The following is a 15,657-nucleotide window of genomic DNA, read 5'->3' on the forward strand; positions in this document are numbered from 1 at the left end:
TTAGGATTGCCTGGGGTCCCGCTGACCGGACACCTATGAATAGCTGGGAAATGTCACGAAACCCCTTTGAAACTTGCACTACATGCAACAAACTTATTTTAGACAAATGCCACCCTACATGTCAGGAGCCACTTGGACTCTTCCAATTGTCCAACAAAAGCAACCCTTATAGAGTGAAACCCCTGAAGCCGGACGCCAGCAGGTGGTCCCTACAAACCTACATCTCACATTTCAATAGAGAACAAGACAGAAACATCCCAGGGGTCAGGTGGCCCAGGTGTAAGAGCTGACCGAGTATTCAGGTTCATCTCCATAGCTATCTATGCAATTGTGTGCTGGCCCCTATTGTCTAAGAGCCAATGCAGATTTATCTCTGAAGTTTATGGTAACGGTTCCAATGCACACATGAAGTATCAAGTGCATGGGTTTCTGCAAACCCCATTCAGGTGAATGGGACAGTAGCCAAAATTTCTGCAACTACTCCGTCACGTGTGACTATAGCCAATGTATGTTTGGTCCCCATCACTAGATAACACGCTACATGACAATAAAAGGGGTAAACGAGTCAATACTAGGACATGCCGAGTGAATTGGCAGCTGCGCTACAATAGTCCCTGTACATATACAGGGACACCATCTGTTAATGTCTTCCAGATGAACGTGTGTTGGTCCACATTACAACTGCAACATATTTACAGCACAATATCGCAGCAGGAGCCGTGCAAAGGTTTACAAAAAAAAAAAACTGCAAAACTATATCACGGGAACCAATATGGAGACGCCAGACACCTACACGGTGTGTGGGACCCATCACCTCTACTCTAGTAATAACTATACATTGTGCTTTTCCTCTGTAGTTCCTCTTGGAAGCATATAAACTGTTCAAACAGTGCTGACAGTATAAGGGACACGGTAAATGATGGCCTATCTTTAGCGCAACTCCCGATGTTTACATGCCAGGAGCCGCGCCGCTCACTCACCATATAAACTATAACAGTGGATGCAGGTGCTGCGATATCAAAACCCACGGCTACAGTTTTTAGAGCGAGGGAGCAGCGCAAGTCCTGGCATGTAAACATTACCGGGGGCTCTGCAGGTCTCAGATTGATGGCTGATCGTAGGGGGAGCAGAAACAGGATAAACCTTTATCTTACCTGGTAACAGTCACCTCATACCTGTATGGTTCAAGTGAACAATCTGCCTTTTAGTACTAGATACCCCCACAGACTGAGGGCATTAGTGGTCAGGAGTTGTGTACGCAGACAAGCCACCACATGTGACAATCAAGAAGGCATCACTTTACTGCCTGCTGAACCACTTCCAGGGGCAAAGCCAATGACAGATCGGATGCAAGCAATGGTTGTTCACCTGTCTAAAGGTCAGCCTAATCCCACCAGGACCCAATAGGGACCTCCACAAAGCACCAATTCTACACAAATAGGTTCGCTGACTTCTGGGATCCATCCAGGCCCGCTGCACACAATGCGAAGAAGTGCCTGCAGCAACAAACTCAACAATAAGAAAGTAAATACAGATGTATCATGTGTTATGCAAGCTACACTATTAACCGAGATCACCACCGCGCTCTGTGCCAGCAGTGTAGTGAGCCACGTCAGATTAACAAGAGAACTGTACGACTCGCCACCAATACCCTACATCCTGTAGTAACACACAAGACTGCTGAGCTGGAAGTAGGTGCGACTGCTGCATCAGCCGACACGGGGTTTGTTTACAGTCTGTTACCATGGAGAACCATCATTCTGCATAAGTGCTGTGAACGCAAAAAGCTCGGAGAGTCTCATTCACGACTATTTGCAGTGACGCTTCCGGAAAAATGGTTGCAAAGTTGGACAAGGCCTTTAAATGACCGAAGTGATGGTGATTAGAGATGAGCGAGTACTGTTGGGATCAGCCGATCCGAACAGCACGCTCCATAGAAATGAATGGATGCACCTGGTACTTCCGCTTGGACGTAGCCGGCGCGCTTAACCCCCCGCGTGCCGGCTACGTCCATTCATTTCTATGCGAGCGTGCTGTTTGGATCGGCTGATCCGAACAGTACTCGCTCATCTCTAATGGTGATGCAACTAATAAGGAGTAGTACCGTATTTAAAAGGGTTATGCCACAAAAATTCACTTCAATAGGAATGCCAGAGACCTGGCCATCTCTGGTGCTCCTGGTGAAGTGAAAGGGAGCGCTGTGCACCACCAGTCGCGGTAGTTATGCTAAATACGAATCGGGACTCACCATTCTTGGCAGTGGTCAGACCCCCACCGATCAGGTATTTCTCTTCTGGATAGAGAATAAATACTATTTGTGGCATAACCCCTCTAAGGGGATTTTTCTGGGACCGGTATACTGGTGACCACTCTTTAGGTCAGGTCATCACTACGAACAGTGGGGGACAAACAACTCAAGTATCTGCTGTTTGGAGAGGCCGCAACGCTCACACGCTGCTGTACCATGTAAAAACGTACAGTGCTGTGCTCGGTGTTCAGTGAAGAGGCCGCAACACTCATCCAAACCCAGCGACTTTGTCAAAGAGCTGATCAGCGGGGGTGCCGGTGCGGAATCCCCACCAATCCCATGTTACAAGTCACAGACACCCCTTTCAAGAGCATATTCAGATTCAGCAAGTTATTTAATTCAATTTTAGGAATAACTGTCTGCTCTCAAAGGCACATGATCAATAATGACTTTCCATTGTGTTTTTCCCCCATTGAAACCAATAAAGGAACACAGTCACATACTCCGCGTCTAGACATGCACCAAACCAAGGCGCCATGTGAATGGGAACCGATAGATTTCTCTTCACCAGTACCATACACTTGGCCCTGCAGTCACAATTCCTCATCACTCACCTTGTCTTTCTCATGAGGCAGTAAACACACTGGCGGCAGCGAGGCCAACGATTCCCATCCTTGTTTGACCTCGATCAGCTTGGGATTCAGCTTGTAAAGGGCACCCTCCTTTACAATTCTCCCATGGCCCAGTGCCCGCTTGATAGCAAGCCGTAACTGCTGGTGGAAAGCTGAAGCTGGACTTGTATTGCCCCCATAAGTTGCCCCAACATCCCTCTGACTGCGCAGAAAGCGTTCAATGCTCTTCAAAGAAGATCCCCCTGGCTCCGAGAGCCCTTCTAGAGCCTTCCTCAAGAGCCGCTGCCAGTCCAAACCCTCCGGTCGCCCTGGGCTCCTGCCAGTCTTAGGCAGTGCCAGACGGCCTGGGTTATCAGGGTCTTTGTAGGAGTTTTGCCCTTTGTTGGTAACCTTAAGTACTGTTCCATCTTTAACACTGAGTTCCAGCTGCTCTAAGACAGTATGACGATCCAGGCCGTGCGACGTGGACACGGCGTTGCAGACACGCTCCTCTGAGGGGCGCTGCTTCTGTTTCTTCACCTTCCTGATGGCCTCCAGGATCCATTGCGTATACAAAGGATTAGCCAGCTTCACCATGATGACTGTATATCCATAGAGGTTTAGCCCTGGTCCTGGAGGGAGGAAAGGAGGCTGGCGCTGCCCGGAGGCTGGCTCACCATAGCACACACCAAGCTCCACTCAAGCCAACCTCACCAAAGTCCACGAGTCTTGGTAGGGAGAGACAAGAACTTTGAAGACGTTGAGAGTTCAATACCAGCTACTGCGGAGAATGACCGGGATCGACAAAGAGATGCTCAAACCTGGGAATAGAAAAGAGAATATAAGAAGGGATGTCACATCAGCCCAAAAGAAGGGGGACATTACACAGAATAAGATGGCCAAGGGCTACCAAACTCCTCTCCAGCCCGGTAAGTCACTATAAGCATCCGATGCAACTGCTTACAACCAGAAAATACAGCAACCATTTTTGGTTGGGCCAAATTTTAATTCAAGCTATGGAAACACACTGGCCGTACACTTGTCTGGTAGACAGCTTTTACTTCCAACACCCCCCCATAAACATGCACAGACTCCAGCCAAGCGTGCACATGTTCTCAACGTGGAGAGAGGAATAAGCCACTGGTGTCAGTCGATCTCAAAGAGTTAAACATCTGGCACGTTGATAGGGGGGACCCCAGGACGTCCTATAGATTGACCAGTCCCATCTAATATACACGGCTACTAAAAAGCATCCATCGGAATCCCACAGTCTATCCTAGGAATAACCGACGCACACAAGACATTGCTTGTGCTAGTGTGAACCAAGCCTAATCCATTCTTACAGTAACGTGGACAGTCCTACCTAAATCCAGTAAGATCATTCAACGCTCATGTTACCATCCACCATCTTTAAGTGAGTCTACACTGTGCATCCATTAACAGGCAGCCAGCACTCCAGGAAACGTGTAACATGCCATAGTGACTGAAGTTTTGATGAGTGGGGGTCTCTGCGGGAGCCGTTATAAGGCCCCGGTCACGTCATAACAGTGGCATACGGCAACAAGAGACTCCCAATTCAAAGATCAGGCCTACACCATGTAGTATGTACAACATAGCCATGCCATGACATGCTTTTCGGGATATCCCACCCCAGAGATCACTTCATCAACAGGGGCGTCTGAGTGTACATCACAAATGTAATGTGAACAGGGCCCTAGTGCAAGATTCACCTTCTACAGAAAACCAATTTCTAGGAACAACTGTCATTGAATGCCACGACTGCCACGGGATGAGAAAAATGTCACACGACCACACAGCCACAGGGCAGGGAGAAAGTGACATGACCAGACAGCCACAGGGAGGAGAAAGTGACATGACCAGACAGCCACAGGGAGGAGGAGAAAGTGACATGACCAGACAGCCACAGGGCAGGAGAAAGTGACATGACCAGACAGCCACGGGGCAGGAGGAGAAAGTGACATGACCAGACAGCCACGGGGCAGGAGGAGAAAGTGACATGACCAGACAGCCACGGGGAGGAGGAGAAAGTGACATGACCAGACAGCCACGGGGCAGGAGGAGAAAGTGACATGACCAGACAGCCACAGGGAGGAGAAAGTGACATGACCACACAGCCACAGGGAGGAGAAAGTGACATGACCAGACAGCCACGGGGCAGGAGAAAGTGACATGACCAGACAGCTACAGGGAGGAGAAAGTGACATGACCAGACAGCCACGGGGAGGAGGAGAAAGTGACATGACCAGACAGCCACAGGGAGGAGAAAGTGACATGACCAGACAGCCACGGGGAGGAGAAAGTGACATGACCAGACAGCCACGGGGAGGAGGAGAAAGTGACATGACCAGACAGCCACGGGGAGGAGGAGAAAGTGACATGACCAGACAGCCACAGGGAGGAGGAGAAAGTGACATGACCAGACAGCCACGGGGAGGAGGAGAAAGTGACATGACCACACAGCCACAGGGCAGGAAATGTACATGACCACATAGACACTAATGCAGACAGTTCAGCTTTCACAACAAAAACAAAACATACCCTCTGAATGGGCGGCCATTAGTACATATAGAGCCAGGCAGCGGAGTCACATGACCTCAGACCGCCACAATGGCGCTCACATATAGTGTCTGTTGTACAGCACCTCAGACAGCACAGATCACTAGTTACTTAGGTAGGAGGAGACCAGAGAGATTTGGGGAAAATGTATCTGACTACACATAACAGCAGCACACACGCACACGTACACACGCACACGTACACACACACGTACACACACGTACACACACACACGTGCAGGACATGCTGGGACTTGGGGTGCTCTGGTTGTGTGCAGTCACACAGGGGCACAGCTGGGTATGATCAGCCCTGCCTGGAGCATCCATGAGCTGAGGATGGCTCCCTGCTGACAGGCACAGACTCACCAGCATCAATAGTAAACATACAAGCATCCCATATACTCCTAAGGCTGAAGCTTCACACAACGCCAGCCCCCTGCGCACCTGCCCGGCCGCGACTTCTACGCAAGTCCCCGGCTCGCTGAGGCGGCGTAGGCCTTAGGCCAGGGCCTGCCAAGAGGTCGGAAGGCGGCCCTGGGTGGAGCCGGGCGCTTACACGGAGATCCCCTGTGAGCCAGGGATAAGCAACGGGCAGGGGGGAAGAGGAAAAAAACAAGACGGGGCAGTTCTCTTACCGGGAGTCCCAGGAGGCAGCAGCGACGGAGCGCGGAGACACCCCGGGCTGATGCGGCGGCCATCTTGAAAGCTGAAACCCGGGGAGGTAAGGCGAAGCTGGGAAGAGCGCGGCGGGCGGGTGCTGAGGTGAATAGAAGAGCGCGGGGGGCGGAGGGGGAGCAGGACGGAAGAGCGCGGCGGGGGGACTGAGCGGAGGCGGGAGCGGCGCGGAGGGGGACAGGCGGGGGTGCGTGGAACAGCCGGAGCAAGGGGCGGGGATGTTGTGTGCGCGTCACGTTATGGGCGTCGCCCTTGACATGGAGACCGGTCTGTGCTACAGAGTGGGAGGAGCCAAGGGGAGAGTAGGTCAGGGAGGGAACCAGTGAGGGAACAGCAGCCGAGGCCGCTTACGGATTGGTCGCATGACGTCACCCGTAGGCGGGGCCGTGGGGTTGTTGTTGGAGGGATTCAGTGAGTCAGAGAGGGAGGAGCGGACGTGAGTGGAATAGCGCGGAGAGAGAGAGCGAGAGAGCGGTCAGGGAAAAGGCGCTTGGGGTAGCGGGAGGGGGACACGTGACCGAGAAAGGGCAGCGCTGCCGAGCCGCCATGTTGGTTGTGGGCATAACAAAGGACGTCCATCTTGTTAACCCTTTCCGCGCCCAGAGTCTTGTAGCGTTACCCGACATAACCCCTCCCTTCATGCATATGCAGTCTAATTATTAATATTAGGATGCAAACGAGATGCATTTGCATATCAGTGTGAGGAATAACCGGGGAGTCCTTGCTGTCGGCTCAGTGTGCGCTGTGCAGTGGGAAAGCGAGTTATCCATCACCCGAGCTCAGCCACGTAGCCATATTCCAAGATGGAACGAGCTGTGGCCCTGTTACCCTCAATAGATTCCAATGGCAGGGTGCTTGTGCATTCTGAGGTGGCACTACAAGTCTCAGCATTCCCTCTCCAGCGATATACAGACTGGCTAGCATTTCATGGTGGAATTGACCGCATCATATTTGCCACTTTGCGGCCTAAGAAGCCATAGCGATTGATCAGCTATAAGCAATAATTAGCGTTTCCTTATAACAAATCAGTTGTCTGCATTTAGTCGAAAAATTAGCAATTGCCTTTCGCCCTATAGACTTTCATAGCAGTATCAACCTACGTTTTTATATCGTACTTCGCCAGGCTCCTCCGCCTAGTGCTCAGCCAATCACAGGACGGTACGAGTAATGTGACTGGTACGGTTCCAGCAGCGCCTGTATCCTGCATCTGCCAATGGTTGTCCCAAAATTTGGAAAGACTAAGACTATAGTCACGTGACCGTGTCCACTTATTGGGCATGGAAACAGACAACCGTCCGTTTTTTTAAGAGGCCTTTAGTGCCGGTTCATGTCCGACTTTGTGTCCGGTTAAGAAAAAACGGTTTTACCGCGGAGAGCATAAACCGCTCAGCGGCACTCACGGCCGGACACTTTCCAAACCCATTCAAATGAATGGGTTTCAAAAATGCCTGCAGGTTTCCGTCTCCTGTCCAGTTTCGGGCAGGAAACGAACCTGCAAAACAGAGACCGTGACGCAGATGTGAACCCGCCCTAACGCGGATGTCAATCCGTTTTTCTCTATTGCGTCCGTGTGTCTGGAAAAATGGACGAATATGGAACTTACCTGTTTTTATTTTTAATGGACATTTGCGTTTGTCCCCCCAAAAAACGGACATATGTATAAACTCTTTCACTCTCTCTGTTGTTTTAAAGATGGCTGTGTGTCGTATGTTAAAAAAAGGAGATCACGCTTCCGTTTTTCACTGGCGTTGGATGTCAAAAATATCAGTTTTTCACTGTTGTGTGAATAAGGCCTAACTCCTCTACAGGTGATAAAAGCAGCCTCAGCTTCCAGCATGGCCGTGGCAAAGACATATTCAGAACTTTTTTGATCTAATGCTCCTGAATTTTTTTTATTTTTTTTTAAGAATTAAATACAGATTTTTTAAAAAATTTCCAATTTTTTTTTTTTTTTTTGCGTTAATGTTGCATTGCTGGTTTTATTTGGACTATCCAGGAAAAAAAAAAAAAAAATTCTCCGTGACTAGTTGTTGTCACTAGAGCTTGAGGAGATGTGACAGCCAAAACGATTTCACTGATAGTGACGGGTGCAGCCCATTGCCAGCTGTAAACTGAGAGAGGAGGCAGCGGGCAGCTGTGCATCCATCTGTGGTGCCTGCTAAATATCTTCCCGGGTGATCTCAGTGGTGCCACCTGCTGCCTCTTTACAGCTGCTTGTATGGGTGAATAGATACCCCCCATTTATTGTATTGGAGGTTCGATTTAACCCTTTAAAGGGGGGGGGGGTGTTGTATATGTGCTAAAAGAACAAATAAGCCCGTGAGAGGTCAGGTGCCATATATATACCGGTATCACGGCTGATGTTAGTGATGTGCGAGATACCAGACCAGCCATAATATCTCAGGAGTGTTAGACATGGAAGGGGGGCTCATTAGCATGAAACAAAATGGGGCGTATGGCAGTCAGGGTCCTAACTAGGTTGGCCATAAGTATTACCCTACTACGCATGCTACAGAATTATAAAGAGTACAAAGTATTCCAAAGTACTATGTCAGGGATCACAAATTCAAGTCCCCCAGGAGGTGGCGAAAAAAAATTAAATGGCTTTTCCTACTAATAAGACTTTCCACGGCGACCACTCCATTCACGTCCTACAGAGTTCTATAGAAGTGAACGTTCTAGCCAATCATGAATAGCATTGCTCCATTCACCTGTAATATTCAGGGACCCCCCCCCCCCATTGTTGTGTCTATGGCCCAGTTCGCATTTGCGCATTGGGTTTCCGTTCAGGAAGTCCGTTTGGGCTTGCGCTGTTAGAGGATGTACATAATTTATGACTTTTGTACTGCTCAGAGCATGGCGCACAAGCGTAAAATTAAAACCTGCCACGTGTGACCGCTGAGGCTTAAAGGGATTTTACCATTTAAAACTTTTTTGTTGTCGTGCCTGCGGCCACAAGTGAAATGGCTGCTTACATGGTAAGTAAGCGGCCATTTTCTAGTGGCCTGTGGGCATGCGCAGGCGGCTCTGCCCGAGGCCTACAAGTTTCACCGCCTGAGCCGGAAGAAGACACACGAAGACGATGTTCCAGAAGAAGATGGAGAGTTCTCTCGCAGCATTGGGGACACCCCCAGTGCTGTTTGAGTGCTGCCCCCCCCCCCCCCTCCCCCAAGTGCTGCAAGAGAACTCATTTGCATACCGACGGAAAACAGAATTTTAACCGAACAGCGGGGCGAAGAAGACATCTAAAGGTAGAAGAATAGCCTTTCTTAAGGCTATTCCAACGTGTCAACGGCAAAAAAATTTTTTAATGGTAGAATCCCTTTAAGAAAAGGAACCAGGATGACACTTGCATTGTCACTTGTGACGTCCCATATCCTTTCCTTAGGGCACTGGGGCGCTGATTGGCCACAGCGGGGACTTTTGCCAATACAAGACCCCGAAGCAGCAGGATCAGACTGCAGTGGGAGACGCTGGAGCATTGGGGACAAGTTAGTATGGGTGGCTTTTTTTTTTACCTTCCCTTTTGCAAAGAAACTTTTATCCTGGACAACCCCCTTAAAACATATTACCTAAAGGGATTAAAAATCATGTTGGATGTCTTCCAGAAGTGGCTCCACTGGTATTGCAGATAAGCCTAGTTCAAATGAATATATGCAGTACCACACATAGCCTACCTAGAAGAGTGGCACTGTATCTAGCAGAAAGAAGTCAATTAAAAAAATAGTAATAATTGTTTAAAATTGTCCAGATGTCCCACTGACAGTGACTGCATGTAACTGGGATCCTCAATAGGGAAATAAGGGAAGGATCGTGTGACCATTCCTCAGATTAACAAAATATTATAAGACCCTTTAGAGCTCACTAGCCCCATGTAGTGGATCACACAGCAATATCGGGCTACAGGTGAGCAGCATCATTGCGGAGCCACACTTGTCCGTGTTAATATACAATATGGAATCAATAGGGTCGACTCACTGAGTTCTGTACATTTGTAGGAATAGTCATCTAGCATAGTCACGTAGTCATAATCCAGGATGGAATGAGCTGAGCTATAACTAGTAACTATAATAGGGTCCGCCACTTCAAAACTGAAAATGGCGGAGAAAAAAGTCCTCTGTGCAGAACTTTCTTCTCCCCCGATTTCTTCTCCCCCAACGCAGAGGTGAACCCAGCCTTTGTCAGTCAAATACACTTTGAATGGAGTTTTAGCATCACACAAGGGACATGGGGCCACTGTTTTGTAACCAATAGGGGTCCCAGTGGTGGGACCCAACGATCAGATACTAACCACCCATGTGGATAGCTTCCAGTACATAAATAACGGGGAAATAGTTGTAAAAATATGCGAAAAAAAACTTTTTTTTAATTTTGTCATAAAAAGTTGCAGCTTATCCTGCAAAACAAAAATCCTTCTACAACTGCATGGACCTAAAAATGAAATTTAGAAAGACTCAAATTTATGAAATTCTGAAGAAAAAAAATGATTAACACTTTCACAGCTGAGACGTTCTTACAGTTACCCATTTTTGAATTTTTCAGTAGGTTAGGGCTTGTTTTTTTCAGGATGAGCTATACTTTTTACTGCCTCCTTTTTGAGATACATATAATCCATTTCAGAATGGAGGGAACAGGAGTCTCCTCTTTGTTTCTTTACTCTAGTCTTTATTCTACCGGTCACTGGTGATACCAAATGAGGTATATTTTTTTTCGCCCTGGGTGAATATGTGCTGTACTGGATACAGCCAGACATGAAAGATGATATTCTAATCTGCAAGATCATATGCCCTATTGACTATCTTTAAGACATACGCCCATAAGTAGTACCCCTGCTTCCCTATATACTCCGTATTAGTAAGAGCGTTCTCCTCCCCTACTGAGCTAATGAATACAAAATTCCTGACTACGTCTGACTACAACACAAAAACTTTTTTTTAATTTTGTCATAAAAAGTTGCAGCTTATCCTGCAAAACAAAAATCCTTCTACAACTGCATGGACCTAAAAATGAAATTTAGAAAGACTCAAATTTATGAAATTCTGAAGAAAAAAAATGATTAACACTTTCACAGCTGAGACGTTCTTACAGTTACCCATTTTTGAATTTTTCAGTAGGTTAGGGCTTGTTTTTTTCAGGATGAGCTATACTTTTTACTGCCTCCTTTTTGAGATACATATAATCCATTTCAGAATGGAGGGAACAGGAGTCTCCTCTTTGTTTCTTTACTCTAGTCTTTATTCTACCGGTCACTGGTGATACCAAATGAGGTATATTTTTTTTCGCCCTGGGTGAATATGTGCTGTACTGGATACAGCCAGACATGAAAGATGATATTCTAATCTGCAAGATCATATGCCCTATTGACTATCTTTAAGACATACGCCCATAAGTAGTACCCCTGCTTCCCTATATACTCCGTATTAGTAAGAGCGTTCTCCTCCCCTACTGAGCTAATGAATACAAAATTCCTGACTACGTCTGACTACAACACAAAAACTTTTTTTTAATTTTGTCATAAAAAGTTGCAGCTTATCCTGCAAAACAAAAATCCTTCTACAACTGCATGGACCTAAAAATGAAATTTAGAAAGACTCATATTTATGAAATTCTGAAGAAAAAAAATGATTAACACTTTCACAGCTGAGACGTTCTTACAGTTACCCATTTTTGAATTTTTCAGTAGGTTAGGGCTTGTTTTTTTCAGGATGAGCTGTACTTTTTACTGCCTCCTTTTTGAGATACATATAATCCATTTCAGAATGGAGGGAACAGGAGTCTCCTCTTTGTTTCTTTACTCTAGTCTGTATTCTACCGGTCACTAGTGATACCAAATGAGGTATATTTTTTTTTCGCCCTGGGTGAATATGTGCTGTACCGGATACAGCCAGACATGAAAGACATGATATTCTAATCTGCAAGATCATATGCCCTATTGACTATCTTTAAGACATACGCCCATAAGTAGTACCCCTGCTTCCCTATATACTCCGTATTAGTAAGAGCGTTCTCTTCCCCTACTGAGCTAATGAATACAAAATTCCTGACTACATCTGACTACAACACAGCAGACCTGTCTACAGAAACGTCATTAAAATCTTATAAAATCATAAGAGTATACCTTCATGGGAAGTCCATGCTGAATCCTGCTCCGACACTGACTTGTGATATGTTCCCAAATTGGCCTTGAAGGGTTTATCTGCTTTGCACAAACCTTTTTTTATCACAAGGGTCTCCCAATGCCAAAACGGATCACTTGGTGTGAAGTCTTTAAAGGGGACCTGTCAGGACTATTCGAGTGGTTTATTGTCCCAACTAGACCTAACCTTGATACTTACTTAGACATGAGTCCAATGAGTCTGATCAGACTCATCTCTAGGAAAGTACAACTTAGCTTCACTGCGCATGCGCTTGAGGTCTGATGCATGCGCACTGAAGCTGATGTGTAATGCTCCTGCTTCAGTGAAGAATTGCACCAGGGTCGGGAGTGCAGTAGCCGGTTAAGTATGGACATAGATTACAAGAGGGCAATCCATAAGGACTTGTGGGTGGTTTAGTGTCCCAAATAGAATTCAGCTACCCCACAGCGCCACCATAGAGGTATGAGAGTATTACACGTTATTAATATGCTAATAGGGTGAGTGATTAAAGGGGTATTCTGGTTATTCCAACTTACCCTTAAACACAGGATGGTGCTAGTGGGGGTCCAACTGATGGATCTCCCAATGATCAGAAAAATTGAGGTCCCTTAAATGTATGGACTGGTTATTTGCACATGTACAGCACTTCCATGGCTCTTCCAGAGATTGCGGAAAGCAACACCCAACTACTGTATTCTGACGGGGGAAGAGGACAACATTGTGGGGGTCAGATCAACAAGTTAGCCATTCTCCACTAAACTCTCTGTTACTGAAAAGCTTCAATAACTTTGATCCATCTGGTTGGGAAATTGGTGGAGATGGTCAGAGGTCATGGACGTCCACCGATAACATCTTCTGACATGAGACTGCGATATGTAAGGAGAGGATATAGTGTGAGTATATAAGCGCTGGTGAGTATATAAGCGCTGTCACTTTATGAAATAAGAATTATCCTGCTATGGAGATGTTTTCAAGGAGAAACATTTGTCCTAGGGCAAATATAGAGAAGTCGGGGATGTCCCTGGAAATTAAGAAGAGCTGGCATCTACAGTATGACGCTCCCCGGCAGCTGGAGGATAAAGCTGTTTGCAGAGAGACAGTCGTCCTGGAATATCCGGTTTTATTTGGAGGATAAATTATGGATTCTGTGAAGTAGGAGAAGTCCAGACAGCTGTTAGGACATGCAGTACCTTCGGTGCGCGACTCTGTGAGGAGCATATCAATATGCATCTTATCACTACTGCCATACTTATTGCTACAAGGGAAAATGTCAAAATACCGATTCCCAGGATGCAGACAAGCCATAAAGTTATATGCCGTAGTTGTCTTCAGGAGATTAAGTTGATGCACTTGAGAATGGGCTAAGTGGAGCCCGAAATGCTTTGGTGTCTCATTAGCGTTGTGCCTATTGTTCTCCAATAAAAGTACCTGTTTTCGACCAGAGCACGCCGCCAACATTCTTTTCTCTCTTCTCCATAAAGTTACATGAGGGAGGTGCAGCATCCATGTGCACAACTATCATCCACAGTGGGGCAAGCATGGGGAGATCCAATGGACACCTCAGTGGCGTAACTACCGCCATAGCAGCAGAGGCAGTTGCCACAGGGCCCGGGACATTAGAGGCTACCGCTGCTATCATTATACTCGGGGGTCTTTTCGGACCCCCGAGTATAATGATTGGTGGACCGGGAGAGGTAAGAAACATAAAAAACACTGTTACTTACCTCTCCACGATCCTGCCAGGCCTCCTTCCTGATGTCCTTTCTGACGTCTCTGACGTCACATGAACCCGGCCTGCATCCCAGGTCATGTGACGTCCGACGTCATTGAACAAGGACGGCAGCGGAGAAGACAGCGTAGGAGCCGGGGGACAGGTAAGTAACAGTAGTTTTTTATGTTTTTATTCCCACGGGTCTCTGATTATTATACTCTGGGGTCTGAAAAGACCCTAGAGTATAATAATTGTTTATGGGTGTCCACAGTGGGACATAATACTGTGTGCAGGGCAGCGCCGCACCTCCCATGAGGCGACGTGAAGCGACTGCTTCAGGCGGCGCTATGCCAGGGCCTCAGGAAGAGTGGCATTTTTGGTTACCTAAGCCAGTCCAGGACAAGCTGTCCTGGACTGGCTTAGCACTGAGCGGTGGTCATCTCCGTGCCTGCTCTCTGCCAGCGAACTGCGCTAAGCCCCGCCCCTGCACTTCACCACGCCCGCTCCGCCACGCCCCCTCTGCTCCGCCCCTCCTCCCGGGGGGGGGGGCGGCTTTCTGTAGTTCGCCTCGGGCGACGAAAGGGGCAGGTTCGCCCCTGGTGCAGGGGCCACTATGGGACATAATACTGTGTGCAGGGGCCACTGTGGGGCATAATACTGTGTGCAGGGGCCGCTATGGGACATAATACTGTGTGCAGGGGCCACTATGGGGCATAATACTGTGTGCAGGGGCCACTATGGGACATTATACTGTGTGCAGGGGCCACTATGGGGGATAATAGTGTGTGCAGGGGCCACTATGGGACATTATACTGTGTGCAGGGGACACTATTGGGGTATAATACTGTGTGCAGGGGCCACTATGGGGAATAATATTGTGTACAGGGGCCACTATGGGGCATAATACTGTGTGCAGGGGCCACTATGGGGTATAATACTGTGTGCAGGGGCCACTATGGGGAATAATACTGTGTGAAGGGGCCACTATGGGGCATAATAGAATGCGCAGGAATGCGTAGGAGGGGGTCAATGAAGGTCGTCGGGGGGGGGGGGGGCATGTCAAAAGTTCGCCACGGGGCCCCGCCATTCCTAGTTACGCCACTGGGACACCTATATAGAATATCGCTGGCATACGGCTCCTGGCCCAGGGGCATTTCTCCTCTGGTCACCTTCACACCGGTTCCTGATGCCAAACAATGCCAGGTGTAGGGTGCATCAGTAAGGTGAGGCGAGAAGCGACACATAGACACAGGCGCATCATGATCACTGAAATTTATGCCAGCTTACAAGCTGGTGGTGGTTTCATCATAGACTTGGTGGAGGAGATGCAGCATTTATGAAGAGGCGTGCGCCTTGTCATACATGAGTTGGCTCTTCTATCAGTACGGTTGGCTATTTGGGACACTAACCCCCGATACACGATGTTGGTTTAGTATCCCAAAGTGACCTTCTTGCCACCTTATTACACCGAGACCAGAAATATAGTCTTTTCTCAGAATCCCATTCTTTTAATCTCCAGCGATTCTGTCTAATTGAGTAATATACATAGAGGAGCGCACAACGTCTGTGGAGACTGACAGCTACAAGGAGGTTTGATTCAGGTCAAGGACTAGTAACTTTGAGGATTACCTTAGAAGAACCCGTTACCAAGGCAACAATGGAAGCTAATATTTGGCAGTAGACTTTTGTGCAAGCTGAG

General features: G+C 47.7%; 1 protein-coding gene across 2 annotated transcripts in view; it reads right to left on the bottom strand.

Moving 5' to 3' along the window:
* The window catches only part of KAT6A (lysine acetyltransferase 6A), a 33,738-nt gene extending 27,592 nt beyond the window's left edge, over positions 1-6,146 (bottom strand). For both annotated transcript variants that reach the window (XM_075272750.1, XM_075272749.1), the window contains exons 1-2: positions 6,071-6,146; positions 2,863-3,680 (exon numbers count right to left, since the gene is read on the bottom strand). In XM_075272750.1, the coding sequence (XP_075128851.1) occupies positions 2,863-3,456 (594 nt within the window). In that variant the 5' untranslated portion in view covers positions 3,457-3,680; positions 6,071-6,146. The remainder of the gene's footprint in view (positions 1-2,862; positions 3,681-6,070) is intronic.
* Positions 6,147-15,657: the final 9,511 nt, after the last annotated feature.

Source organism: Leptodactylus fuscus, chromosome 5, assembly GCF_031893055.1.
Source record: "Leptodactylus fuscus isolate aLepFus1 chromosome 5, aLepFus1.hap2, whole genome shotgun sequence".
Taxonomy (NCBI): Eukaryota; Metazoa; Chordata; class Amphibia; order Anura; family Leptodactylidae; genus Leptodactylus; species Leptodactylus fuscus.